The sequence below is a fragment of the Xyrauchen texanus genome, chromosome 5, assembly GCF_025860055.1.
Source record: "Xyrauchen texanus isolate HMW12.3.18 chromosome 5, RBS_HiC_50CHRs, whole genome shotgun sequence".
NCBI classification, from domain to species: Eukaryota; Metazoa; Chordata; class Actinopteri; order Cypriniformes; family Catostomidae; genus Xyrauchen; species Xyrauchen texanus.
Window position 1 is genome coordinate 26,227,253 of NC_068280.1, and position 27,514 is coordinate 26,254,766.

The following is a 27,514-nucleotide window of genomic DNA, read 5'->3' on the forward strand; positions in this document are numbered from 1 at the left end:
TGGACAGTGGTTCCACATGTTTGGAATGAGTTTTCTTAAATTAAAATGAGTGTGTTATTTCAATTGAAATACTTCAAGTAGAGGAAACCTAACTGAATCAAGTAAACCCAACAAAAATTTACTTGTCAAAGTACCTCAATTTAAACATTTTTGGTGATATGTTAGCTAGTCATTGTCAGCATGCTAAACGCATGCTTGATGGAAACACTACCAAAGTTTTGAAAATGTTCCAAAGAGCATCACGTGTGCTTAAATGGAAATGAGGATATCTGATCTTTTGTGCAAAGAACTTAACATGGTAATGTCACAAATTTGCTTTTTGATTAGTGAGCTAGTAATATTTCCTAGAGATATAATATACAGTAGATGTTATATTTCTTGATATAGATATGATTTTTCTTATTCGTTTTAGGTTATGTTTCTTTGTTTTACATTTTTTCAAATTCCTTAAACTTTGTTTACTTCCAGGTTTGAATTCGATTTTGAATCCCAAATTTTCAATGCTTTTGAACAGCACCATATGTTAGAATTTTTTTTTTTGTGTTTGTATCGTCATGCGTGTAATTGCTGTCTGGGCATAATTCTTTCTAGCTGTGTGTCCAACAGTGAAAGCATGAAGGATGTCTTTCAAACTCTATTAGCTTCCTGCTAACAGTAACAGAGGAAAAGAGGCACGTGGAGCTGGACTAGACCTCACTGTTTAGCACAGACTGGAATATTGTGATCCTGCAGCTTCTTGTTCTCTCAATGAGAACATGGGAATCATAGCATGGCCAGGGAAACACTCTGTCCTGCTCTTTCAACAGGAAGTAATCTTTCGACTTGTTTATTAATGAACTGTGTTCCTTCCTTTATTGCCCTCAAGCTAAGGGACACTGTGTCAGCAAAGAGGTGGAAATTATGGTTTTGTGTCATTTTCATTTCAGGTTTATTCAAATTTTTGTAGATAATTACTTAAAGGATGTAAGGAATATTAAAACAATAACACAGCTATTGTATTTTCCTTAAATAATGGTATTTATTTTGTATTATTGCATGTGACTACGCTTTGTCAACACGAACAAAAGCAATATTAATCTAGAATGCTTTAAATTATCTATCAAAATCATAATATATGACATTTGTACAATGGATGAATACTTTTTCAATCAAACTTTGCAAACATTTAAAATATATTAACCCTTTGATATGTAAAAACAATAGATTTATTTATATACTTCTACTCTGGATCTTCAAGAACACTGTTAAAAATACTTTTTGTTTTATAATGCAAAATAAGCTTTAAAAATAAAAGAGCAAAAAGAAATGTACAAACAGCGCAAATTCAATATCTCTGTAAAATCTTTTGACAAATATATTAATATAACTTATACATTTGGTTCCACTTTGTAAATTAATTTGATTTGTAAATATTGCATATCCAAGGGGTGAATGAATGCTGCCTAAGAAGCAAGACAGAATCTAGTAGCTGAGTACCATTTCTTCAAGAAATTACTTATTAATAAAGTGGCATTGAGTCATGTGTTACTCTTTTTAAAGGCTGACAATACCATCAACGCATCTACATCTGTGAAATAGATTTTTGCAGGTAAGGGAATTAAGTTTCACTAATGCAATTGTTTGTGTCTTGCATTTTTGTTTATTTGCTTATTTATATGCAAGACACTCTATTATATTGCATTGGATGAGGGATGTCAAATGGGATGAAATGCTTGGCAGATCCCAGCCTTGTATTTAGTTCACAACATTCAGGAAAATGACAAAAAATGACTCCTGTGGCGTTAATTTGTTTCTGCCCCACGATGCCGTTCTCTCTCATATAATTGTATTTTGTGCACTACATTCAGATTTGTCATGCTACAATCTATTTGAACGAGACATCACTGTCAATATTATGAACACAGAGCCAATGTGAGTGGATAAAGACACAGTCAGCAACTTACAAATTGCTGAGTGCCCATGATTTATCCGCAGTCTGACTTACTGGTAAGCATGTTAACTGTAAGCCAATAAGAAGTAGGTGTTGTTGTCATATACTATAACACTATTGAATAAAATCAATTATGCGAGTTCCTTACTTGAGGCAGAGAAACAGGGAATGGCTAAAACGTAAGTAAATTGGGGAAATGTCAGATGACAGAGTGACAATATTTGGTCATAAATATAATCTGTACTTGTGAGGGAAGTTATTAAACATTATGTGCAATTACCATATTGGAGTTAGATACTTTTAATACTTTTCAATACTTTCATTCATAAAAATATGTAACTATTTAATAAACTAAATATCTTTAAAAAATCAAGTGAATACAATATAAATAGTATATTTTGATATTTTTTCTTTGTTTAGGCCCAGAAAATTAAAAAAAAAAGTGTTTTGGGTGGATTAAAGATTAAAGTTTCATGTGAAAACATTCAAATTTGGAGGAAAAATAATACATTTCAGAAATCTTTATCTTTTCTAAATTGTGTGTACATGAATGCAAGTCTTTTTGTGAAGGTGGACTTGTGGCCGTTTATTTTAAGTAACTACCATTTAAAATCAGTTAAATTCCACAAATATACATATCTATTTGTACAATTGGGTAATAGAGGTAAATAATCAGGTAAATAAAGATGGAGATTTTCATAGGAAGATATGATCCAACCATTAATCTGATCTCAAACAAACCCAAAACAAGTGTTGATGTGAACAACAATAAACAAAAAAAGTCTCTTGTATGTGATTCGTGACTCTAGTTACCAAAAGAGCAGCTTTGCAGTTCTTGAAATAAGCAGATGGTAGAAGCAAGTGAAAGACATTAAAGTGGCCACACTGGAATAATCAAAACCCAGCCTTCTGAAGATCAGCTTTAGGATGAGGTGCAAAGGTCACAGTAAATTTACAGCAGCATAGTCCAGACGTTGTGGTGTCCACCTAGTCACTGGACGAGCTTCCACTTTCCCTCAGTACCAGAAGGAGTAACCTCTATTTCCTGTTCAATCTGAAAGAAAGAGGAAGAAAAAAGGCAGATATATTTAGAGACTCAATTTGTATGGTTAATTTGAATACAAATTAAAACCACAAGCAGGAAACACCAGTTGGAGTTCAGGGGGAACATTTGTTTTTTAGCTGCACTGTTAGTAAAACCCCTTCAATCAAACCAGATTAAAGCATCTTAAAAGTTACCCTAGTTTGTAGTTATACTTTTACAGGGTTCCCACACTTTTTTAGCAATTCATTTTCATGAATTTTCCGTAACCTTGTTCTAATTGTTTGTCATTACTGTATAAGGTAAATGATTTCCATGACTATTAAGAATGTATTAATTCCCATGACATTTCCAGGCCTGGAAAACATTTTTTTTATTTTTTTATATTTTATTATTTCCATGTTTTCCATAACTGTGGGATCTCTGCTCTTACAAATTGTCAATTTATGAAGTGTAACTACTACTCAAAAATGTAAAACTGGCTGAATTCACACTGTACAGTTTCTAAACTTCATTCTCAACAGCCATCCCACTTTTGTTAATTTAGACCTCACATTAATTTAGACCTCATGTCTGTAAAGGGATTTTCATTATAATCCTATTGGAATTATAGTCATTGACCAAAGGAATGGGGTAAATCTCTATGTCTGTTTTCTGCAAGTCATCGGGGGTTCAGGGTGATCCTAAAGAGTACTAATTACACAATCAGACAAATGAAGTGTAAAATGATGGCAAAGCACTTCAGGTGATCTCTCATTTCACAAAGGAGGAGATGAAAATTTTAGCTAAGATGCTGTGATAACCTTGGCAGCCAGTGATAGTGGAGGAAGCAAAGCAAATTCTGTCTGAAAATTAGAGGTCGACCGAGGTTGTGAAAAAGGCTGATAGTTTTTCAAACTGATTTATTGAATGTTATAAATGTGATAGAGGATACATAGAGGCCAAAATGTGCAAAATCCCAGATGCAGGTTTATTGTGCAAGTAAAATCCCAATCATAACCTGAAAAATGTAAGATAAAACAGGACTTTTAACTATAAACAAGCCCGAAACACACTTGGGACTTATTTCAAATGGTCTGTGCTTCCAAACAAAACATGCATTCTTACCTACAATGTATTACAATAAAAATGTATAAAAACAAATGTCATATGGGCTAAGTACTGTATGAGCAGAAATATATAATCAGTAGAAAATCATTCATCAATAGTAGATCAACAGAGTTTGATTGTCAATTGTCCAGTATTCTGGTATTATAAAATACTTTTTTTTTCTTTTCCCAATGACACTGTCAGTCAAAATCAACACGAACTCCACAATCAACAAAAGTTATAAAAATAAACGTTCCAATATGTCTGTGCTTCATATGTGTCTTCGTATTTTGTATTAATAATCATGAATTGGTTAATAAAAAGTGATGGTGACAGTGACTTTGCTACATTACAATCCTCTATATGTAAATATTAACCAAATTAAGCTTTTAATAGCCTATATATTAATCAGATTAGGGGTTTGGCCACAAAGGGAACATGGAGATATCGGTTAATTTTTTCAGATAACCGATAGTTCCAAAAAGCCACTATCAACACCGATTAATCTGCAAAACTGATATATCGGTTGACCTGTACTGAAAATTATCCTACTTTTTTATTTATAATTGAAGCAAATCACTCATTAGAACTCCTTATTTTCAAGGTACAGGCTCAAAATCCATCAGTAATAAATTATGCTGAAATCTTGTTTTGGGACTCCTAAACCTGAAGGGGCACATCAAGCTGGTTCAGGAAATGTGCATTCACATTCTAAAACTCGCTGACAAAACAGAATGGATTTAATAAGGAAGAGAGCAGTGACTGCATATAGAGATTTAATTAACTCAAACCCATGATTTCATTTCTTAAGCTGATTTCCTTTTCAGAGACGCATCATTCAAGCAAAATGTAGAGTTTTGGTAGTGAATAATAGTGAGGAATTTAAATGAAAATTTAGGGAAAGAAACTTTAAGATAAAGGGAGAATTCTTGCCTAGTTTAGCCAGCAAGGATCTGAAGAGGTGTAGATCAACGAGAAATGCTTGAGATAATATTTTTTGTTGCTTAATTCTCAGGAATATTCTGGGTTCAATAAAAGTTAAGCTAAATCAACAGCATTCGTGAAATAATATTAATTACCACTAAAATAATTTAGCAAACATCCTGGTTACAGTAAAGCACTTACAAAGGAAGTGAATGGGGCCAATCCATAACCGTTAAAATACTAACTATTTCAAAATTATAGTCACAAGACCTAAACAATGTGTGTTAACATGATTTTAGTGTGATAAAAATCACAACACAAACCTTTTATGTGTAAAATTATAGCCAATTTTACAATTTCGTTGCCATGCTGATGTAATGTCAATCAACCCTACAACCCTAAAATGGCTGTAAAAATTATTTTTACGATTTAAACAACTTTACAGCTCAAATAATACATGAGTTTTAACAGAAGAATTAACGTAAGTGCTTTTACAAAATTATAAGTTTCACATTTCTGCCTTTAAACAGCCTGAAAATTGGTTCCATTCACTTCCATTGTAAGCGTCTCACTTCGATGTTTGCTTTTTTTTAAGGAAAAGGACGGATGACTCAAGATAATTTTTTGTGGTAATCAACATTATGCCACAAATGCTTTCGAATGAGCTTTACGTACATTGAACCTGAAACATTTCTTTAAGGAAATGAACCAAACGCAAAGGAAATCAGAAAGAGGGGTGAAGAGTGATAAGCTTCTATTGCAAGAATATTGATTTTACTTCAAACAGAAAAATAAAACTATTCCGTAATTGACTGCAGTAAATAAGTAGTGGAGTAAGTTGTAAACAAATCTGAATGATCCCTTTAAAGTAAATACTGAGGATAAAAGTAACAACTACAAACTACAAAATATGTATGGATGAAGATGAAACAGACATCGGGAAGCGAGAGAGGGAGAGAGAGAGAGAGAGAGAGAGAGAGAGAGAGAGAGAGAGAAATGGCCTAGTTTTGGAAAGAAAGAGTAATACAATAGTAACCAAATTTTCAGAAAATGCACAGACAGCCCACTTACTAAAGCCACATGAAAACTGTGTGTTTGTGTGTATGAATTATTCTGTTATTCAAACATCTTCACATGCAGCCAATAATATGATTTGTACCATTTCATGCTTTTAAAAAGTGCAAATGTATCCTAACTGAAAACGTCATGGTTACTGTTGTAACCTCCATTCCCTGACCTCCTGAACTTGAGAAAAGGCCAATGAGAAGTAGGCTGACAGAATTTGCATGTCCCGCCCCCGGACATACGGGTATAAAGGGAAGTGGACGTGCCTCTGTCAGTCAGGTTTTGCACCGAGGAGCTGGGAGTAAGGTTTGGCCGCTTACAGTGGTAGGTCTAGTGTCGTGGCAAGAGGGACTCAACATCTCGTTCCCTCCATCAGGGATGATGTCCATGACATTCCCCTTCTGTCACTCACTCTAGATTGCGTTGATTGTAGTGACAAAAGGGGTCCCTCCCCAACGTCCCAAAAAAGTATCATATACAGTTCTTAGGTGAGGAGGGGGGAACAGGCGACATGACTATCATGGGAGCAAGCCAGCCAGCCGCTGCCATTTATCTCTCTATGTTTCTCGTCATAGATCATAAAGCAGCTGTGGCTATCTTAACGCTATGAAACGCACCAGGGAAGGCATTCTTTTCCGTTCCTATTCTTTCAGGGGTAAAACTCTGCGGAAACCACATCCTGTTCAGGCTGGTGGGAGGTAACATGTGGCCAATACATCAAATAGATGTGGAAGTGGCGCAGTGGTAGGTCCTACAACAGGGGGACCGTACCGTGGAAAATACATCACAGGGAGTTGCCTGAAAAGGAAATTAGGCCTGTAGAGCCCTAACCCAGTGCACTTGAGATTCGTAGTGGGCCTGGTCGCAAATTCCTCCACTGAATTCACAGGCGAGCTTAGTCCATAACCTGGGAGAAAGAGCGCACTGGATCACTTTGGTGAAGGGCACTAGGTACAAGCGGAACACCCAGCCAGTTGTTTCCGCGTTACAGAGTTTTATGTGCTCGGACCTGACAAAGCACGTTACGAGACCGACTCAACCCATTACAGAAACTCACCTTTAGGTATTGGGTGATGCCCAGCCCACTGCTCTGCAGATGTCTGCTAGGGAGGTGGCTTTGGCCAGTGCCCACGAGGATGCCACACTTCTCATCGAGTGTGCTCGAACCCGCAAGGGGGCGGGTACGGCCTGGGTCTGGAAAGCCAAGGAAATGACGTCGACGTCACAGCATGCAGCCTCAGTTTGGAGACAGCGTTCCCTTTCCGCTGTCTGCCAAAGCAGACAAGATCCGCTCAAAACATCTAGAGCTCTGCGTGTGGTCCAAATAGATATGCAAAGCATGTACCGGACACAGCAACGAAGGCTGGGTCTGCCTCCTCCCAGGGCAGCTTGCTTGCAGATTCACGACCTGGTCCCTGAAGGAGGGGGGCATGTAGCCCGGTCGCTGTCTTAGGATAACATGAGTATCTGCCGGAACGAACTCCAGGCAAGTGTCGCTGACAGAGAACGCTTGCAGATCCCCAACCCTCTTGATGGATGCTAGTACTATCAGGAGGGCCGTCTTTGAAGAGAGGGCCTTGAGCTCAACTGAATAAAGCGGCTCGAAGGGGGTTCTCTGAAGACCCTATAGGGCTACTGGAAAGATGCCAGTAGGTTGGAGGGGACAGCCTCCCCTCCAAACCTTAGAGTAGGTTCTCCCAAATTTTCACTGAACAGGAAAGTCTATCATGGTGGAAATTATGGGTCCTTGAGGCTTTTTGTTCCCCATGAGAAATTAGAAATGTACACCAAGTTTCAGAAGAATTGGACAAATGGGGTGGAAAAGAATTATTTTGAAAATGGGACTTTTGGGCGTGGCCTGTATCGCCCGCTATGGGCGAAAGTGAGCCATTCTTTGCATAGTACTTCTATGCAAACTAGAAAAAAAAGTTTGTCAAGACAAACTTTGATGTTGGCTTGAGAAAGGCCGAACCTTGAACCAAGACTGGAACTCGATGATAACAAGATCACTTCAAAAATATGATATATGCAATTACTTGAAAATTATTTAAGCTCTCAATGTCATTATTCCACATACGGCATTCACTAAGATTTTCTTATAAGTCTTACTGTACATTTACACCAGAAGCGGCGAGAGCGTCAAAATTCGCCCTGCCTTCGACGCTCGAGGACGCTCGTGGACGCTCTGACGTAGTTGAAATAGGCGGCAACGTTTGTTCAGAATGCTTTGTTTTGTGAACTATATTTAAAGGGGCCGCAATTTAAACATCCAGACATGTCGACCATTTACTTTTTGCAGACCTATCACAAGTAGCGTATATCCTCATGAACTCTTTAAAATGTGAAAATAAGAAAATCGATCGAAGGCAGAAAGTAATTAAAATTATAGTTGTTTGTTATCAAAATAAAATACATTTGTAATAATAACTGTGGTCTTGGTCATATATTACAGGGAAACCCGTCACGGCAATAATTAGTTTCTCCTCCATTTTATCTTCGGAACGAATGTTTGGTGGGAACCAAAGTTTACACGGTTATGTTCTCTAGACTTCACTAGAGCAGAGCACTTCTATATTCCAATAGGTTGCCGCCGAACCGCATCACAGCTCATTACTATAATGTTGACTGCACTTGAACTTCCATCTGACACCCACGCCGCCCAAGACTTCTCGCCGCCGAGAGACGCTGGCTGTCATTGAAAATGAATGACTTCCGGTCGATTTGACACTCTCGCCGCCTCTGGTGTGAACGTATGGTTATAAGAATAAGACTTCATTTTATACATTGTAAAAATAAGTGAATGTTAAAGGGATACTTGATCATTTCCTCACCCTCATGCAGTCCCAGATGTGTATGACTTTCTTCTGCAGAAATTGAATGAAGATGTTTAGAAGAATATTCAGCTCTGTTGGTCTATTCAATGTAAGTAAATGAGAAGTGGTGAGAAACAGATCAATAATTAAGTCATTTTTTACAATAAATCTCTACTTTCACTTTCATAAGCGCTCTTCTCTCTTAAGAGTTATTTTTCTGTTTTTTTGTTATTTACATAAGCATATCACCCCTACTGAGCAGGGAGGGCAATTTATAGTAAAACAATAAATAAATAAATAAATAAATAAATAAATAAATATATATATATTGATCTGTTTCTCACCCACACCTATCATATCACTTCTGAAGGCATGGATTAAACCACTGGAGTGATTACCTGTTCTGATTACCATTCAAGTGCATTGAAAGGACCAACGGGATATTCTTCTAAAAACTTAATTTGTGTTCAGCAGAAGAAAGTAAGTAACACACATCTGGGATGGAATGAGGGTGAGTAAATGATGAGAGAAACTTATTTTTGGGGTAAACTAAGTTTATTTGAAAGACTATCTAGGCACATAATAACACTGTATAGCTGTGACTGTTTATAAGTCTCAAGATGCACGGGCTCACACTTTAAAATGGTCAGTGCTTGGTATTTTAGATTGTTAAAATAGCAACAGATCCAGTGAAACAATGGAGATTGAGTGATTGTTTTAACATTTTACATGCCATTCAAAAACTTGGCATTTTACAATGTAAGAGTGAAATAAAAAACTAAAAATAACACCATTTGTACTTTTCATTTACTTGGAATGTCAATGTTCAGAACGAAGGCTAAATTGTTACTGTCTCTTTAAGAGGGATTTATCGCATGATACGACATTCAAGGCACAGTCTGTACAGTTTGTTTCATTGAGTTTAATATTTTGAGAACTGTGAAGTCTCATTATTTTCATACTCATGCTGTTGCATCTGTATTTAGATTGAGATTGTGAGACTGCAGTCAGTATTAACCCTCCGAGGTCGACGAACGTGCCGGCGCGTCCTGCTGGATATTTTCATCATTACAGCAGAAACAACTTAAAATACGTCATTTTGGGGCATACAGATAAGTTTAAGACATCATTAGAGACTATAAAGGGTGTTCTTTTATTTGTGTACACTCACAATAACAACAAAACCTTGTGCTTTTGTAAAATAAAGAAAATAAAAAGGGTGAGCTTTCAGCTGTCTCTGTGTTCATGAGCATATTTCTGAAACAAGTCACAAAAATTAACTGAAACTCCCCAAATACTTATCACACAAACATGAAACATATGTCTAAAGAAAGCTTAAAATGTCTACTTTTAAATAAAACTATTCAAATTTAAAACAAATATTCTCCTGCAATGTAATCTGTATGTAACAAAGCGATGCACAGTTTTTACTGGCTTAGCTCATTACAAGTGATTTTTATTGTCGTTTCAACCATATACAGTTAGTACAGTACACAGCAAAACGAGACAACGTTCCTCCAGGATCATGGTGCTACATAAAAACAACAAAGGACCAACACAGGACCACATGAGACAACACAACGAAATAAAATACCTATATAAAAAAACCTACATATACCTATATAAAGTGCACGTGCAAACATGTGCAAAAAGTACAGGACAGTACAACAAATTTCTGACAATGAACAGGACAATAGACAGTGCAGCGCCGACCAGTACTCAGTAGTGCAAAAGGATGACAGTTTCTAAAAATGTAAACATAACATACTATGAGATAATGTTCTATGCACATAGCAGTTACTGAGGTAGCAGACAGTTATAAAGTGACAGTAATTAAAGTGCAACTCAGGACACGTGTGTGTCAAACCAGTCTCTGAGTATTGAGTCTGATGGCTTGGGGAAGAAGTTGTTACACAGTCTGGCCGTGAGGGCCCGAATGCTTCGGTACCTCTTGCCAGACGGGAGGAGGGTAAAGAGTTTGTGTGAGGGGTGTGTGGGGTCGTCCACAATGCTGGTTGCTTTATGGATACAGTGTTTTTTGTAAATGTCTTTGATGGAGGGAAGAGAGACCCCAATGATCTTCTCAGCTGTCCTCACTATCCTCTGCAGGGCTTTGCGGTCCGAAACGGTGCAAGTCCCAAACCAGGCAGTGATGCAGCTGCTCAGGATGCTCTCAATAGTCCCTCTATAGAATGTAGTGAGGATGGGGGTTGGGAGATGTGCTTTCCTCAGCCTTCGAAGAAAGTAGAGACACTGCTGGGCTTTCTTGGTGATAGAGCTGGTGTTGAGGGACCAGGTGAGGTTCTCCGCCAAGTGAACACCAAGGAATTTGGTGCTTTTGACGATCTCCACAGAGGAGCCGTCGATGTTCAGCGGAGTGTGTTCACCTTGTGCTCTCCTAAAGTCAACAACCATCTCTTTTGTTTTGTCGACATTCAGGGACAGGTTGTTGGCTCGACACCAGTTCGTCAGCCGCTGCATCTCCTCTCTGTATGCTGACTCGTCGTTCTTGCTGATGAGACCCACCACGGTCGTGTCATCAGCGAACTTGATGATGTGGTTCGAGCTGTGCATTGCTGCACAGTCGTGAGTCAGCAGAGTGAACAGCAGTGGACTGAGCACACAGCCGTGGGGGGCCCCAGTGCTCAGTGTGGTGGTGGTGGTGGAGATGCTGTTCCCGATCCGGACTGACTGAGGTCTCCCAGTCAGGAAGTCCAGGATCCAGTTGCAGAGGGAGGTGTCCAGGCCCAGCAGGTTCAGCTTTCCAATCAGGTGCTGGGGAATGATTGTGTTGAATGCTGAGCTGAAATCTATGAACAGCATTCGAACGTATGAGTCCTTATTGTCTAGGTGGGTGAGGGCCAGATGGAGGGTTGTGGTGATGGCATTGTCCGTTGAACGGTTTGAACGATACGCAAACTGCAGTGGGTCTAGTGAGGGGGGCAGCTGGGTCTTAATCTGCCTCATGACGAGCCTCTCGAAGCACTTCATGATGATGGGTGTAAGTGCGACGGGACGGTAGTCGTTGAGGCAGGACACTGAAGACTTCTTTGGCATGGGGATGATGGTGGTGGCCTTGAAGCACGTTGGAACAACGGCGCTGCTCAGAGAGATGTTGAAAATGTCGGTAAGAACATCTGCTAGCTGGTCTGCACATCCTCTGAGCACTCTGCCAGGAATGTTGTCTGGTCCAGCAGCCTTCCGTGGGTTGACTCTACGTAGAGTTTTCCTCACATCTGCCGTGGTAAGACAGAGCACCTGGTCGTTGGGAGGAGGGGTGGACTTCCTCGCCATCACGTCGTTCTGCACTTCAAACCGAGCGTAGAAGTCGTTCAGCGCATCTGGAAGGGAGGCATCTTTGTCACAGGCAACTGATGTTGTCCTGTAGTTGGTGATGGCCTGGATGCCCTGCCACATGCGCCGCGTGTCACCGCTGTCCTGGAAGTGACTGTGGATTCTCTGGGCGTGTGCGCGCTTTGCCTCTCTGATTGCCCGTGACAGTTTGGCCCTAGCTGTTCTTAGGGCTGCCTTATCGCCTGCTCTGAAGGCGGAGTCTCGGGACCTCAGCAGCGTGCGCACCTCCGCAGTCATCCACGGCTTCTGGTTGGAGCGTATGGTGATGGTCTTGAAGAAAGTGACATCATCAATGCACTTGCTGATGTAGTTGGTCACTGATGCTGTGTATTCCTCCAAGTTGGTAGAATCGCCATATGTTGCAGCCTCCCTGAACATGTGCCAGTCAGTACACTCAAAACAGTCCTGAAGAGCAGAGATGGCTCCTGCTGGCCAGGTTTTCACCTGCTTCTGAAGCGGTTTTGTGCGTCTGACGAGCGGTCTGTATGCTGGAATTAACATAACAGAGATGTGGTCTGAGTAGCCGAGGTGGAGGCGGGGCTCTGCCCGGTACTCGCCTGGGATGTTTGTGTAAACAAGATCAAGCGCGTTCGCCCCTCTCGTTGCAAAGTCCACATACTGATGGAATTTAGGGAGCACTGTCTTGAGATTTGCATGGTTGAAATCTCCGGCGACAATAAACAGTCCGTCGGGGTGAGCGTTCTGCAGTTCGCTCTTAGCCCCATACAGTTCACAGAGCGCTTCCTTAGCGTTAGCGCTGGGGGGAATGTAAACTCCGGTTATGCAAACAGTGGTGAATTCCCGTGGTAGATAAAAGGTCTGCATCTAACAGTCACAAGCTCCAACAGCGATGAACAGTAACTAGAGACTAGCATAGAGTTCTTGCACCATTCCATGTTGATGTAAACACACAAGCCACCACCGCGAGTCTTACCGCAGAGAGCTGTATTTCTGTCGGCACGAAACGAGGCGAGCCCGTCTAGCTGAATGGCGGCATCCGGAACTCTGTCGCTGAGCCACGTCTCCGTGAAAACAAAGATGCAGCAGTCTCTAAACTCACGCTGCGTAGCCTGCTGGAGTCGGATATAGTCCAGTTTATTGTCCAGGGAGCAAACATTTGAGAGCAGGATAGACGGGAGAGCCGGCCGGCTAGGGTTTGTTTTTGGCCTAGCATGGACCCCGCCCTCTTTCGCGCTTCCGCTTTCTCGCACACTGCTTACGACGTCCTCTCCCCGGCCACCGGCATCAGGCGACGCCGAGGGCTGGAGGCCTGGTCTCCGCAGCAAGCCGAGTACGCGTAGCGCCTCCTGCAGGTCATCATGCAGCTTGGTTTTTGCATGAGTCTTATATTTCAGTAGTGTCTGGCGATGGTAGACATGAACACCGGTTGCTCCAATGTCCATGTGTTGCAAAAGTCGGGCTTTTTAACAAAAATAGCACCATTGTGGATCCGGAGTGGCCGCTGCGTGCTACCGCGCGCCATCTTGGATCACATTTTGGATCACATTACAGCTAATGTGATCACTAACACCAGCAGAGCGCGCCATTCACATGCTAATGTATTGATGTGATCAATGCAAATGTACACGCCCCTGACAGTGAGGTTTGATTTAAACACAATTCATTCATTTTTCTGCGCGTTTGTAACGATACACAGGCGATGAAACTCCAGGATATTAAGGAAGAGTTAATATTTTCCTCAGAAGAAGAGCGGGACTCCGATGAACGTTTGTATTTTGAAGAGAGACTTGATCCAGCCGAGTATACAATTTCGGACAAGTAAGTCACTTAGTTTTCATTAGTTGACATGCTATTTTATATAAACATGTACATATTTTACTAGTGGGACCGTTTCCAGACTTGCCAGACAGGATTCAGAGTATTGACATTTGAAATATGTCCTATTAACAAGTTTAGTTACATTTAAATGCTGTTTCAGCTAAAGCATGTATTTAAATTGTATGCTGTATGATATAAATATGATATGTAATATGGTATAAAAATAATATGAATGTTTAGAATATATGTTATCTAGTCTTTATGCTGCCTCATAATCATCAACAACATCATTATCACCAACAAAGCTTGTGCTTGCAAATATCTGTTCAGGTGTAAATGAGTCAAATGCACTTTAAATATGCCCATATTAGAAAATCACCATCTTATAATGATTTCTGAAGGATCATGTGACACTGAAGTCTATAGTAATGAAAGAAAATTCAGCTTTGATCACAAATGGCATTTTACAATATATTCAAATAGAAAACTGTTCTTTTAAATTGTAAAAATAGTTCAAAATGTCACTGTTTTTACTGTATTTTGGATCAAATAAATGCAGTTTTGGTGAGCAGAAGAGACTTCTTTTAAATGGTCTATAATTAAGTAAAGTCTTTATTTAAAGAAAATATATAGTCGGATTACTTCTATTAACTTAAAACTTGATTTTGATCATTAAGTCTCCTCACATTCATTCTCTTTCTGTCACATTCCTCATTGATAGGCCCAGGGAGGTTCTTTGTCTTCTCAGGTGTAAATCACCTCCATATTCATGATCATTCACGCCTCCTCGCATATAACATTTCAACACTAAAATTGTCTTACAAAAGTTAAATTAGTATATTGTTTTGTATGAATGAGTGATCAGGATGGTTTTCAAATAATTTTGTATGCAAAAAATTCTAAGCTACAAGATCCAGTTCTCAAAAGTCTTGTGGACAAATGTTTAGTATGTGTTATATGGCCTTATTTCAATGACTTAAAATTTTAGTTTTTTTCAAAAACCATGCATAAACATTTGTGGCAGGGCGGAGGGCGGGGCCGGGAATGTGATCATACACACCCGGTCCCTTATCAGGCTCATCAAGCCTCCGAGAGGGATAAAGGTCGACTCGTGGAGGATTGTGCGAGAGAGATAGTTTACGGACATGTCCGTCATATGTGTGTTTGTGTCTGTTTAAGGGATCGGGTGTGTATGATCACATTCCCGCCCCGCCCTCTGCCCTGCCACATTGACTACTGGTGCCGAAATCTGGGAAGGAGGATGGATACACCGTAGTAGAGTTCTCCTCCTTCCCGGTTTCGGCACCAGTGTAAAGTAGTCAATGGAAAGGAGGCGGCGAGAACCGGCTTGTCAATATAAATAATATTTTTAATATAAAACTTAAACAGACAAAAACACACACATGACGGACATGTCCAGTAAACTATCTCTCTCTGCTGCACAATCCTTCGCGAGTCGACCTTTATCCCTCTCGGAGGCTTGATGAGCCTGATAAGGGACCGGTGTGTATGATCACATTCCCGCCCCGCCCTCGCCCTGCCACATTCCTCCCTCGTTCTCTCAGGCAGGGGTGGGGTACTACACTGTTACTTCCTGTAACAGTGTAGTACCCCCAAAAAAAACACTGTAAAATTTAAACGACAGGGAAAAGGCCAACGCGAGTGGCAGTGAGAGAGAGAGAGAGAGAGAGATTAAAAAACACTTACTCGCCAGTTCTCCGATACGCCGTAGCTTGTTCCTCCGCCACTCCTCCACCCTCTAACGGACGACAGCCGCACCTCTCCGGGCAGATCGGAGGCAGACCTCCAGCCCCTGGCGGACTGAACGCCCCACCGTGTTCTCGGGGAACAGAAGGGTCTCCCCGCCCCTGGCAGCGGTTCTCCCACTCCAGGCGGTCGGTTAGGAGCCCCTTCTCCCTTCGCGGTCAGCGGCCGTCGTCCTCTTCCAGGCGGTCGGGCTCCTCGCCCCCACGGCAGATGGCCGCGACTGCTCCATTGGGGTGGACTGTAGTGGCGAGAACTCTACTACTGTGTATCCCTCCTCCTTCCTGGTTTCGGCACCAGTGTAAAGTAGTCAATGGAAAGGAGGCGGCGAGAACCGGCTTGTCAATATAAATAATATTTTTAATATAAAACTTAAACAGACAAAAACACACACATGACGGACATGTCCGTAAACTATCTCTCTCTGCTGCACAATCCTTCGCAGTCGACCTTTATCCCTCTCGGAGGCTTGATGAGCCTGATAAGGGACCGGGTGTGTATGATCACATTCCCGGCCCCGCCCTCCCACATTCCTCCCTCGTTCTCTCAGGCAGGGGCGGGAGTACTACACTGTTACTTCCTGTAACAGTGTAGTACCCCCCGCAAAAAAAAACACTGTAAAATTTAAACAACAGGGAAAAGGCCAACGCGGAGTGGCAGTGAGAGAGAGAGAGGAGAGAGAGATTAAAAAAAACACTTACTCGCCAGTTCTCCGATACGCCGTAGCTTGTTCCTCCGCCACTCCTCCACCCTCTAACGGACGACAGCCGCACCTCTCCGGGCAGATCGGAGGCAGACCTCCAGCCCCTGGCGGACTGAACGCCCCACCGTGTTCTCGGGGAACAGAAGGGGTCTCCCCCGCCCCTGGCAGCGGTTCTCCCACTCCAGGCGGTCGGTTAGGAGCCCCTTCTCCCTTCGCGGTCAGCGGCCATCGTCCTCTTCCAGGCGGTCGGGCTCCTCGCCCCCACGGCAGATGGCCGCGACTGCTCCATTGGGGTGGACTGTAGTGGCGAGAACTCTACTACTGTGTATCCCTCCTCCTTCCTGGTTTTCGGCACCAGTGTAAAGTAGTCAATGGAAAGGAGGAGGCGAGAACTGGTTTGTCAATATAAATAATATTTTTTATATGAAACTTAAACAGACACAAACACACACATATGTAAGTAAATGAGAAGTGGTGAGAAACAGATCAATAATTAAGTCATTTTTTACAATAAATCTCTACTTTCACTTTCATAAGCGCTCTTCTCTCTTAAGAGTTATTTTTCTGTTTTTTTGTTATTTACATAAGCATATCACCCCTACTGAGCAGGGAGGGCAATTTATAGTAAAACAATAAATAAATAAATAAATAAATAAATAAATAAATAAATATATTGATCTGTTTCTCACCCACACCTATCATATCACTTCTGAAGGCATGGATTAAACCACTGGAGTGATTACCTGTTCTGATTACCATTCAAGTGCATTGAAAGGACCAACGGGATATTCTTCTAAAAACTTAATTTGTGTTCAGCAGAAGAAAGTAAGTAACACACATCTGGGATGGAATGAGGGTGAGTAAATGATGAGAGAAACTTATTTTTGGGGTAAACTAAGTTTATTTGAAAGACTATCTAGGCACATAATAACACTGTATAGCTGTGACTGTTTATAAGTCTCAAGATGCACGGGCTCACACTTTAAAATGGTCAGTGCTTGGTATTTTAGATTGTTAAAATAGCAACAGATCCAGTGAAACAATGGAGATTGAGTGATTGTTTTAACATTTTACATGCCATTCAAAAACTTGGCATTTTACAATGTAAGAGTGAAATAAAAAACTAAAAATAACACCATTTGTACTTTTCATTTACTTGGAATGTCAATGTTCAGAACGAAGGCTAAATTGTTACTGTCTCTTTAAGAGGGATTTATCGCATGATACGACATTCAAGGCACAGTCTGTACAGTTTGTTTCATTGAGTTTAATATTTTGAGAACTGTGAAGTCTCATTATTTTCATACTCATGCTGTTGCATCTGTATTTAGATTGAGATTGTGAGACTGCAGTCAGTATTAACCCTCCGAGGTCGACTGAACGTGCGGGCGCGTCCTGCTGGATATTTTCATCATTACAGCAGAAACAACTTAAAATACGTCATTTTGGGGCATACAGATAAGTTTAAGACATCATTAGAGACTATAAAGGGTGTTCTTTTATTTGTGTACACTCACAATAACAACAAAACCTTGTGCTTTTGTAAAATAAAGAAAATAAAAAGGGTGAGCTTTCAGCTGTCTCTGTGTTCATGAGCATATTTCTGAAACAAGTCACAAAAATTAACTGAAACTCCCCAAATACTTATCACACAAACATGAAACATATGTCTAAAGAAAGCTTAAAATGTCTACTTTTAAATAAAACTATTCAAATTTAAAACAAATATTCTCCTGCAATGTAATCTGTATGTAACAAAGCGATGCACAGTTTTTACTGGCTTAGCTCATTACAAGTGATTTTTATTGTCGTTTCAACCATATACAGTTAGTACAGTACACAGCAAAACGAGACAACGTTCCTCCAGGATCATGGTGCTACATAAAAACAACAAAGGACCAACACAGGACCACATGAGACAACACAACGAAATAAAATACCTATATAAAAAAACCTACATATACCTATATAAAGTGCACGTGCAAACATGTGCAAAAAGTACAGGACAGTACAACAAATTTCTGACAATGAACAGGACAATAGACAGTGCAGCGCCGACCAGTACTCAGTAGTGCAAAAGGATGACAGTTTCTAAAAATGTAAACATAACATACTATGAGATAATGTTCTATGCACATAGCAGTTACTGAGGTAGCAGACAGTTATAAAGTGACAGTAATTAAAGTGCAACTCAGGACACGTGTGTGTCAAACCAGTCTCTGAGTATTGAGTCTGATGGCTTGGGGGAAGAAGCTGTTACACAGTCTGGCCGTGAGGGCCCGAATGCTTCGGTACCTCTTGCCAGACGGGAGGAGGGTAAAGAGTTTGTGTGAGGGGTGTGTGGGGTCGTCCACAATGCTGGTTGCTTTGCGGATACAGTGTTTTTTGTAAATGTCTTTGATGGAGGGAAGAGAGACCCCAATGATCTTCTCAGCTGTCCTCACTATCCTCTGCAGGGCTTTGTGGTCCGAAACGGTGCAAGTCCCAAACCAGGCAGTGATGCAGCTGCTCAGGATGCTCTCAATAGTCCCTCTATAGAATGTAGTGAGGATGGGGGTTGGGAGATGTGCTTTCCTCAGCCTTCGAAGAAAGTAGAGACACTGCTGGGCTTTCTTGGTGATAGAGCTGGTGTTGAGGGACCAGGTGAGGTTCTCCGCCAAGTGAACACCAAGGAATTTGGTGCTTTTGACGATCTCCACAGAGGAGCCGTCGATGTTCAGCGGAGTGTGTTCACCTTGTGCTCTCCTAAAGTCAACAACCATCTCTTTTGTTTTGTCGACATTCAGGGACAGGTTGTTGGCTCGACACCAGTTCGTCAGCCGCTGCATCTCCTCTCTGTATGCTGACTCGTCGTTCCTGCTGATGAGACCCACCACGGTCGTGTCATCAGCGAACTTGATGATGTGGTTCGAGCTGTGCATTGCTGCACAGTCGTGAGTCAGCAGAGTGAACAGCAGTGGACTGAGCACACAGCCGTGGGGGGCCCCAGTGCTCAGTGTGGTGGTGGTGGTGGAGATGCTGTTCCCGATCCGGACTGACTGAGGTCTCCCAGTCAGGAAGTCCAGGATCCAGTTGCAGAGGGAGGTGTCCAGGCCCAGCAGGTTCAGCTTTCCAATCAGGTGCTGGGGAATGATTGTGTTGAATGCTGAGCTGAAATCTATGAACAGCATTCGAACGTATGAGTCCTTATTGTCTAGGTGGGTGAGGGCCAGATGGAGGGTTGTGGTGATGGCATTGTCCGTTGAACGGTTTGAACGATCACGCAAACTGCAGTGGGTCTAGTGAGGGGGCAGCTGGGTCTTAATCTGCCTCATGACGAGCCTCTCGAAGCACTTCATGATGATGGGTGTAAGTGCGACGGGACGGTAGTCGTTGAGGCAGGACACTGAAGACTTCTTTGGCATGGGGATGATGGTGGTGGCCTTGAAGCACGTTGGAACAACGGCGCTGCTCAGAGAGATGTTGAAAATGTCGGTAAGAACATCTGCTAGCTGGTCTGCACATCCTCTGAGCACTCTGCCAGGAATGTTGTCTGGTCCAGCAGCCTTCCGTGGGTTGACTCTACGTAGAGTTTTCCTCACATCTGCCGTGGTAAGACAGAGCACCTGGTCGTTGGGAGGAGGGGTGGACTTCCTCGCCATCACGTCGTTCTGCACTTCAAACCGAGCGTAGAAGTCGTTCAGCGCATCTGGAAGGGAGGCATCTTTGTCACAGGCAACTGATGTTGTCCTGTAGTTGGTGATGGCCTGGATGCCCTGCCACATGCGCCGCGTGTCACCGCTGTCCTGGAAGTGACTGTGGATTCTCTGGGCGTGTGGCGCTTTGCCTCTCTGATTGCCCGTGACAGTTTGGCCCTAGCTGTTCTTAGGGCTGCCTTATCGCCTGCTCTGAAGGCGGAGTCTCGGGACCTCAGCAGCGTGCGCACCTCCGCAGTCATCCACGGCTTCTGGTTGGAGCGTATGGTGATGGTCTTGAAGAAAGTGACATCATCAATGCACTTGCTGATGTAGTTGGTCACTGATGCTGTGTATTCCTCCAAGTTGGTAGAATCGCCATATGTTGCAGCCTCCCTGAACATGTGCCAGTCAGTACACTCAAAACAGTCCTGAAGAGCAGAGATGGCTCCTGCTGGCCAGGTTTTCACCTGCTTCTGAAGCGGTTTTGTGCGTCTGACGAGCGGTCTGTATGCTGGAATTAACATAACAGAGATGTGGTCTGAGTAGCCGAGGTGGAGGCGGGGCTCTGCCCGGTACTCGCCTGGGATGTTTGTGTAAACAAGATCAAGCCGTTCAGCCCCTCTCGTTGCAAAGTCCACATACTGATGGAATTTAGGGAGCACTGTCTTGAGATTTGCATGGTTGAAATCTCCGGCGACAATAAACAGTCCGTCGGGGTGAGCGTTCTGCAGTTCAGCTCTTAGCCCCATACAGTTCACAGAGCGCTTCCTTAGCGTTAGCTTGGGGAATGTAAACTCCGGTTATGCAAACAGTGGTGAATTCCCGTGGTAGATAAAAAGGTCTGCATCTAACAGTCACAAGCTCCAACAGCGATGAACAGTAACTAGAGACTAGCATAGAGTTCTTGCACCATTCCATGTTGATGTAAACACACAAGCCACCACCGCGAGTCTTACCGCAGAGAGCTGTATTTCTGTCGGCACGAAACGAGGCGAGCCCGTCTAGCTGAATGGCGGCATCCGGAACTCTGTCGCTGAGCCACGTCTCCGTGAAAACAAAGATGCAGCAGTCTCTAAACTCACGCTGCGTAGCCTGCTGGAGTCGGATATAGTCCAGTTTATTGTCCAGGGAGCAAACATTTGAGAGCAGGATAGACGGGAGAGCCGGCCGGCTAGGGTTTGTTTTTGGCCTAGCATGGACCCCGCCCTCTTTCGCGCTTCGCTTTCTCGCACACTGCTTACGACGTCCTCTCCCCCGGCCACCGGCATCAGGCGACGCCGAGGGCTGGAGGCCTGGTCTCCGCAGCAAGCCGAGTACGCGTAGCGCCTCCTGCAGGTCATCATGCAGCTTGGTTTTTGCATGAGTCTTATATTTCAGTAGTGTCTGGCGATGGTAGACATGAACACCGGTTGCTCCAATGTCCATGTGTTGCAAAAGTCGGGCTTTTTTAACAAAAATAGCACCATTGTGGATCCGGAGTGGCCGCTGCGTGCTACCGCGCCGCCATCTTGGATCACATTTTGGATCACATTACAGCTAATGTGATCACTAACACCAGCAGAGCGCGCCATTCACATGCTAATGTATTGATGTGATCAATGCAAATGTACACGCCCCTGACAGTGAGGTTTGATTTAAACACAATTCATTCATTTTTCTGCGCGTTTGTAACGATACACAGGCGATGAAACTCCAGGATATTAAGGAAGAGTTAATATTTTCCTCAGAAGAAGAGCGGGACTCCGATGAACGTTTGTATTTTGAAGAGAGACTTGATCCAGCCGAGTATACAATTTCGGACAAGTAAGTCACTTAGTTTTCATTAGTTGACATGCTATTTTATATAAACATGTACATATTTTACTAGTGGGACCGTTTCCAGACTTGCCAGACAGGATTCAGAGTATTGACATTTGAAATATGTCCTATTAACAAGTTTAGTTACATTTAAATGCTGTTTCAGCTAAAGCATGTATTTAAATTGTATGCTGTATGATATAAATATGATATGTAATATGGTATAAAAATAATATGAATGTTTAGAATATATGTTATCTAGTCTTTATGCTGCCTCATAATCATCAACAACATCATTATCACCAACAAAGCTTGTGCTTGCAAATATCTGTTCAGGTGTAAATGAGTCAAATGCACTTTAAATATGCCCATATTAGAAAATCACCATCTTATAATGATTTCTGAAGGATCATGTGACACTGAAGTCTATAGTAATGAAAGAAAATTCAGCTTTGATCACAAATGGCATTTTACAATATATTCAAATAGAAAACTGTTCTTTTAAATTGTAAAAATAGTTCAAAATGTCACTGTTTTTACTGTATTTTGGATCAAATAAATGCAGTTTTGGTGAGCAGAAGAGACTTCTTTTAAATGGTCTATAATTAAGTAAAGTCTTTATTTAAAGAAAATATATAGTCGGATTACTTCTATTAACTTAAAACTTGATTTTGATCATTAAGTCTCCTCACATTCATTCTCTTTCTGTCACATTCCTCATTGATAGGCCCAGGGAGGTTCTTTGTCTTCTCAGGTGTAAATCACCTCCATATTCATGATCATTCACGCCTCCTCGCATATAACATTTCAACACTAAAATTGTCTTACAAAAGTTAAATTAGTATATTGTTTTGTATGAATGAGTGATCAGGATGGTTTTCAAATAATTTTGTATGCAAAAAATTCTAAGCTACAAGATCCAGTTCTCAAAAGTCTTGTGGACAAATGTTTAGTATGTGTTATATGGCCTTATTTCAATGACTTAAAATTTTTCAAAAACCATGCATAAACATTTGTGGCAGGGCGGAGGGCGGGGCCGGGAATGTGATCATACACACCCGGTCCCTTATCAGGCTCATCAAGCCTCCGAGAGGGATAAAGGTCGACTGCGGAGGATTGTGCGAGAGAGATAGTTTACGGACATGTCCGTCATATGTGTGTTTGTGTCTGTTTAAGGGATCGGGTGTGTATGATCACATTCCCGGCCCCGCCCTCTGCCCTGCCACATTGACTACTGGTGCCGAAATCTGGGAAGGAGGATGGATACACCGTAGTAGAGTTCTCCTCCTTCCCGGGTTTCGGCACCAGTGTAAAGTAGTCAATGGAAAGGAGGCGGCGAGAACCGGCTTGTCAATATAAATAATATTTTTAATATAAAACTTAAACAGACAAAAACACACACATGACGGACATGTCCGTAAACTATCTCTCTCTGCTGCACAATCCTTCGCAGTCGACCTTTATCCCTCTCGGAGGCTTGATGAGCCTGATAAGGGACCGGGTGTGTATGATCACATTCCCGGCCCCGCCCTCCGCCCTGCCACATTCCTCCCTCGTTCTCTCAGGCAGGGGGGGTACTACACTGTTACTTCCTGTAACAGTGTAGTACCCCCCGCAAAAAAAAACACTGTAAAATTTAAACGACAGGGAAAAGGCCAACGCGGAGTGGCAGTGAGAGAGAGAGAGGAGAGAGAGATTAAAAAAAACACTTACTCGCCAGTTCTCCGATACGCCGTAGCTTGTTCCTCCGCCACTCCTCCACCCTCTAACGGACGACAGCCGCACCTCTCCGGGCAGATCGGAGGCAGACCTCCAGCCCCTGGCGGACTGAACGCCCCACCGTGTTCTCGGGGAACAGAAGGGGTCTCCCCCGCCCCTGGCAGCGGTTCTCCCACTCCAGGCGGTCGGTTAGGAGCCCCTTCTCCCTTCGCGGTCAGCGGCCGTCGTCCTCTTCCAGGCGGTCGGGCTCCTCGCCCCCACGGCAGATGGCCGCGACTGCTCCACTGGGGTGGACTGTAGTGGCGAGAACTCTACTACTGTGTATCCCTCCTCCTTCCTGGTTTCGGCACCAGTGTAAAGTAGTCAATGGAAAGGAGGCGGCGAGAACCGGCTTGTCAATATAAATAATATTTTTAATATAAAACTTAAACAGACAAAAACACACACATGACGGACATGTCCGTAAACTATCTCTCTCTCCCGCACAATCCTCCGCAGTCGACCTTTGTCCCTCTCGGAGGCTTGATGAGCCTGATAAGGGACCGGGTGTGTATGATCACATTTCCGGCCCCGCCCTCCGCCCTGCCACAATTTTATTTTCTCAAAAATACAAACCTGTACATACATGTTGCTCACATATTATTGTAGCCCAGTTTGTGCTGAATACAGTGTTATCTGACTTTAGCCATTAATTTGTTTTTAAGCAACTGAAAAAAGCACAAATGTCAAGGCATGTCAAAACTTCTCCAGGGCCCAAAACACCCTCAGACCCCTGAGGGTTAAATTTGTGATGATGTTGAACCTGAAGCACTAATTCTGCTATTAGTGCTGCTATCCGTGATCCCGCGCTGTCAAGTGAAGCTGAACAACATCATTTTCATCTCTCATACCCTCATTTGTTTAGGTGTGAGATGATAAAATACAGACTGTGTGAATGGTGTAAAATCGCCAAACTGGCAAGCATTAAAACATACAACCGACAAAACTTCATGAAGATGCAAGCAAAAATTATCTGGCCTCGCGGATCGCGTGTTGTCAGAGACAACCCTGATTCATCATCATTCACGGAAGTATTGATACTTTAGGATCGATCCACCCATCCCTAATTTCTTTAGACATACGTTTCATGTTTGTGTGATAAGTATTTGTGGAGTTTCACTTGATTTTTGTGACGTGTTTCAGAAAGATGCTCACGAAGACAGAGATGGCGCACCCTGTTTATTTTCTTCATTTTACAAAAGCACAAGGTTTTGTTGTTATTGTAAGTGTACACAAATAAAAGTCTTACATGTATCTGTATGGTCAAAAATGACGCAGTATTTTTTTTAAGTTGTTTCCGCTGTTTCGAGAGAAAAATCTAGCAAGACGTCACCTGGAATAATGCCAATATAATGATACACTATTTCTTTCTCAACTGTTTATGTTCACTTGAGACATAACGGACTGCCCAATATATCATGTATTTTGAAATTTTTTGTATGAAATTGTCCGTTCAAATGCAAGAAGAAGCGAAAGCGATCTCTCATCGGGGTGCATGCATCAGACAAGACGCGGCTTGCTGTGTCACACAAACTGCTCGCAAACATTTATTTGAGTTGTTTTGCCATTTGTTGAGTTGAATAGTGTAAAATCGCTTGAATGGTCAAACTGACAAACATTAAAACACAAAATTGACAGACCTTCGTGCAGACGCAAGCAAAATTAATCTGGCTTCTAAGTCTGGAGCTCCAACCACTAGTAGACAGAATTGCTCCATTAGAGAGATTGCTCCAGTAGAGGTGCATTTGGTAGACAGAGTTGCTCCAGTAGAGGGAGCCTCTTTGCTCAGCCAATGTAAGTGAATGGGATTTTACTTGTAGACCGTATTTATCCAGTAGAGGGGGCATTTTTGCTCAGTCATTGTAAATCGATGGGATTTTTTTCATTTTTGATCGTCATTTATATAAAAAGCTTAAGTCGCATCAGGTAAAGAAAGACATACCAGCAAACTTCAGAACAGTCCCCAGATCTATGGCGAGTTTGGTGCTTGTAGCATTAAAGCTCTTGGAGGTAACATAACATAACATAACAATATGTTGGCTTTCTCAAGCCAACCAGAGGAATCTAATAATAATAATAATAATACAACAGTCAATAACAATAGATTTCCTCCTACCGGAGGAATCTAAATATGAAGTTAACTGAGGGGTCAAAAGTCACCCAGCTTATCCATAATACAACAGGAGCCGGAAGGGACATTGACAGAGGTGTTAAGTTACATATACATAACTGAGAGATACTGTATAATTATCAATCATTACAAAACAATCCACTGTAGGCAGTTAAAAAGAGTCCCTGCTGACCGATTTGTGAAATGTTGAATTCATTTTTTCTAATTTGGTTCTCTCCATCCAGTGACTCTAAAGGCCCAGGTATACTTCATTTTTGCGTGTTCTGAATCAGGTCGCGGCTGGCCAACCATGTTGCCTATTTGAGTATCTTTTCTGAAAAAATGTGCGAACGAATATGAAATATGTGCTGATGCTGAAATTTGCATCACACATACTGTTTGTGGAGCGATCTGCAACATGGACACCCGAAGTATACTTTGGCATTAAATGCCACACCATACTGGGATTTTTTGAGTGCAAGGCTAGCTACAGGTGTGTCCCGACCATGTTTATGTACACATCATATGAGAGAGAGACACTAAAGGTGAAACAAAAACACAAGTGAATATTCTGCTCTGCCAGCAACCTTTGCTCAGGAAGGCATTCAAAGCATGAAACCTCATCAGTTCCTGACAAGGAGCCACAAACAACCAACTGGCTTGTTTTTACTCCTGACAATAGCACATAGCACGCGGCAGCATGTGTCCTTTTAGGAGACAAAATGCAAACAATCCTTCACCCTCCACTGCCTCCAGCCCTATGAATTTCTCAAGGCTCAAAACACCAGCCAAGAGACGGTTAATCCACACTATGCTATTTCCACAATGTCCAAAATCCCTCCCACCCTGCCTGATGTTTACACTGTTCGCTGCCTGTGATGAAGCTTACCAGCCATGAACATTCTCTTAACTAGGGATAATTTTGGCCCACAACACTGCCTCCAACTGAGGAAACATGGGAGAACCAGATGATATGCAGTACATGCCTCAGAACACAGCATGTTTTGTCATCTGTGTGTGCTATGCAAATACAGTATGTGCAGAGAATATCCACTGGCAATGCACTGCATGAAGAGCAGCATATTGTTAAAGCTTGTAAGAGCAGTTTGATCTCACACATGCCCACAGATGATTCAATTAGGCAAATTTACACATGAACTTTTGCAATAAAATCTCATGTGTGTGGAATTATGAAATTTGAAGGGAATATTTCCCAGATGGTGGGAAATTAGTAATTAATTTAATATACATTTTCACTTCTGCTTTTGGCTTCAACGTGTTAGCACACGTGGAACAGGAATCAGCAACCTCACCATAATGTGAAGTGAAAACCTGCGTGATAAAGTAAACGGAGATTAGGTTCTTGGAAGAGATCGACCCAGCAGTCAGACCACAGTTAGAGAACGATAACTGTCCTGCTCGTTAAACCAAACACTCAAAACTATAGTTCTCTCCTTTCAGTGGACCACTTGTGCTGCGCTTCTTTCTCATTGTCTGAACAGCTAAACACCGTTATACCCAAGCCAATAAGCATGAAAACAGTGACTCATAAATACAACTGTGTCAGTAAAAAGTCAGCTTATCAAGTTGGGCTATAAATAAACAGGCGCGCACCGCTCTATCCTGCAGTGTCACAGTGCCAGTGCAGCTGGGTTGTTTACAGCGCGCAGCCACTAAGATAGTCACGTTTCTCATGCGTCACATTTCTC

At 42.2% G+C, this 27,514-nt stretch overlaps 1 protein-coding gene across 1 annotated transcript in view; it reads right to left on the minus strand.

Annotated features, from left to right (window-relative positions):
* Nucleotides 1–447: 447 nt before the first annotated feature.
* irs2a (insulin receptor substrate 2a) overlaps nucleotides 448–27,514 on the minus strand; it is a 31,214-nt gene continuing 4,147 nt past the window's right edge. Inside the window, exon 2 of the mRNA XM_052126597.1 lies at nucleotides 448–2,984. Within this exon, the coding sequence (XP_051982557.1) occupies nucleotides 2,980–2,984 (5 nt within the window). The 3' untranslated portion in view covers nucleotides 448–2,979. The remainder of the gene's footprint in view (nucleotides 2,985–27,514) is intronic.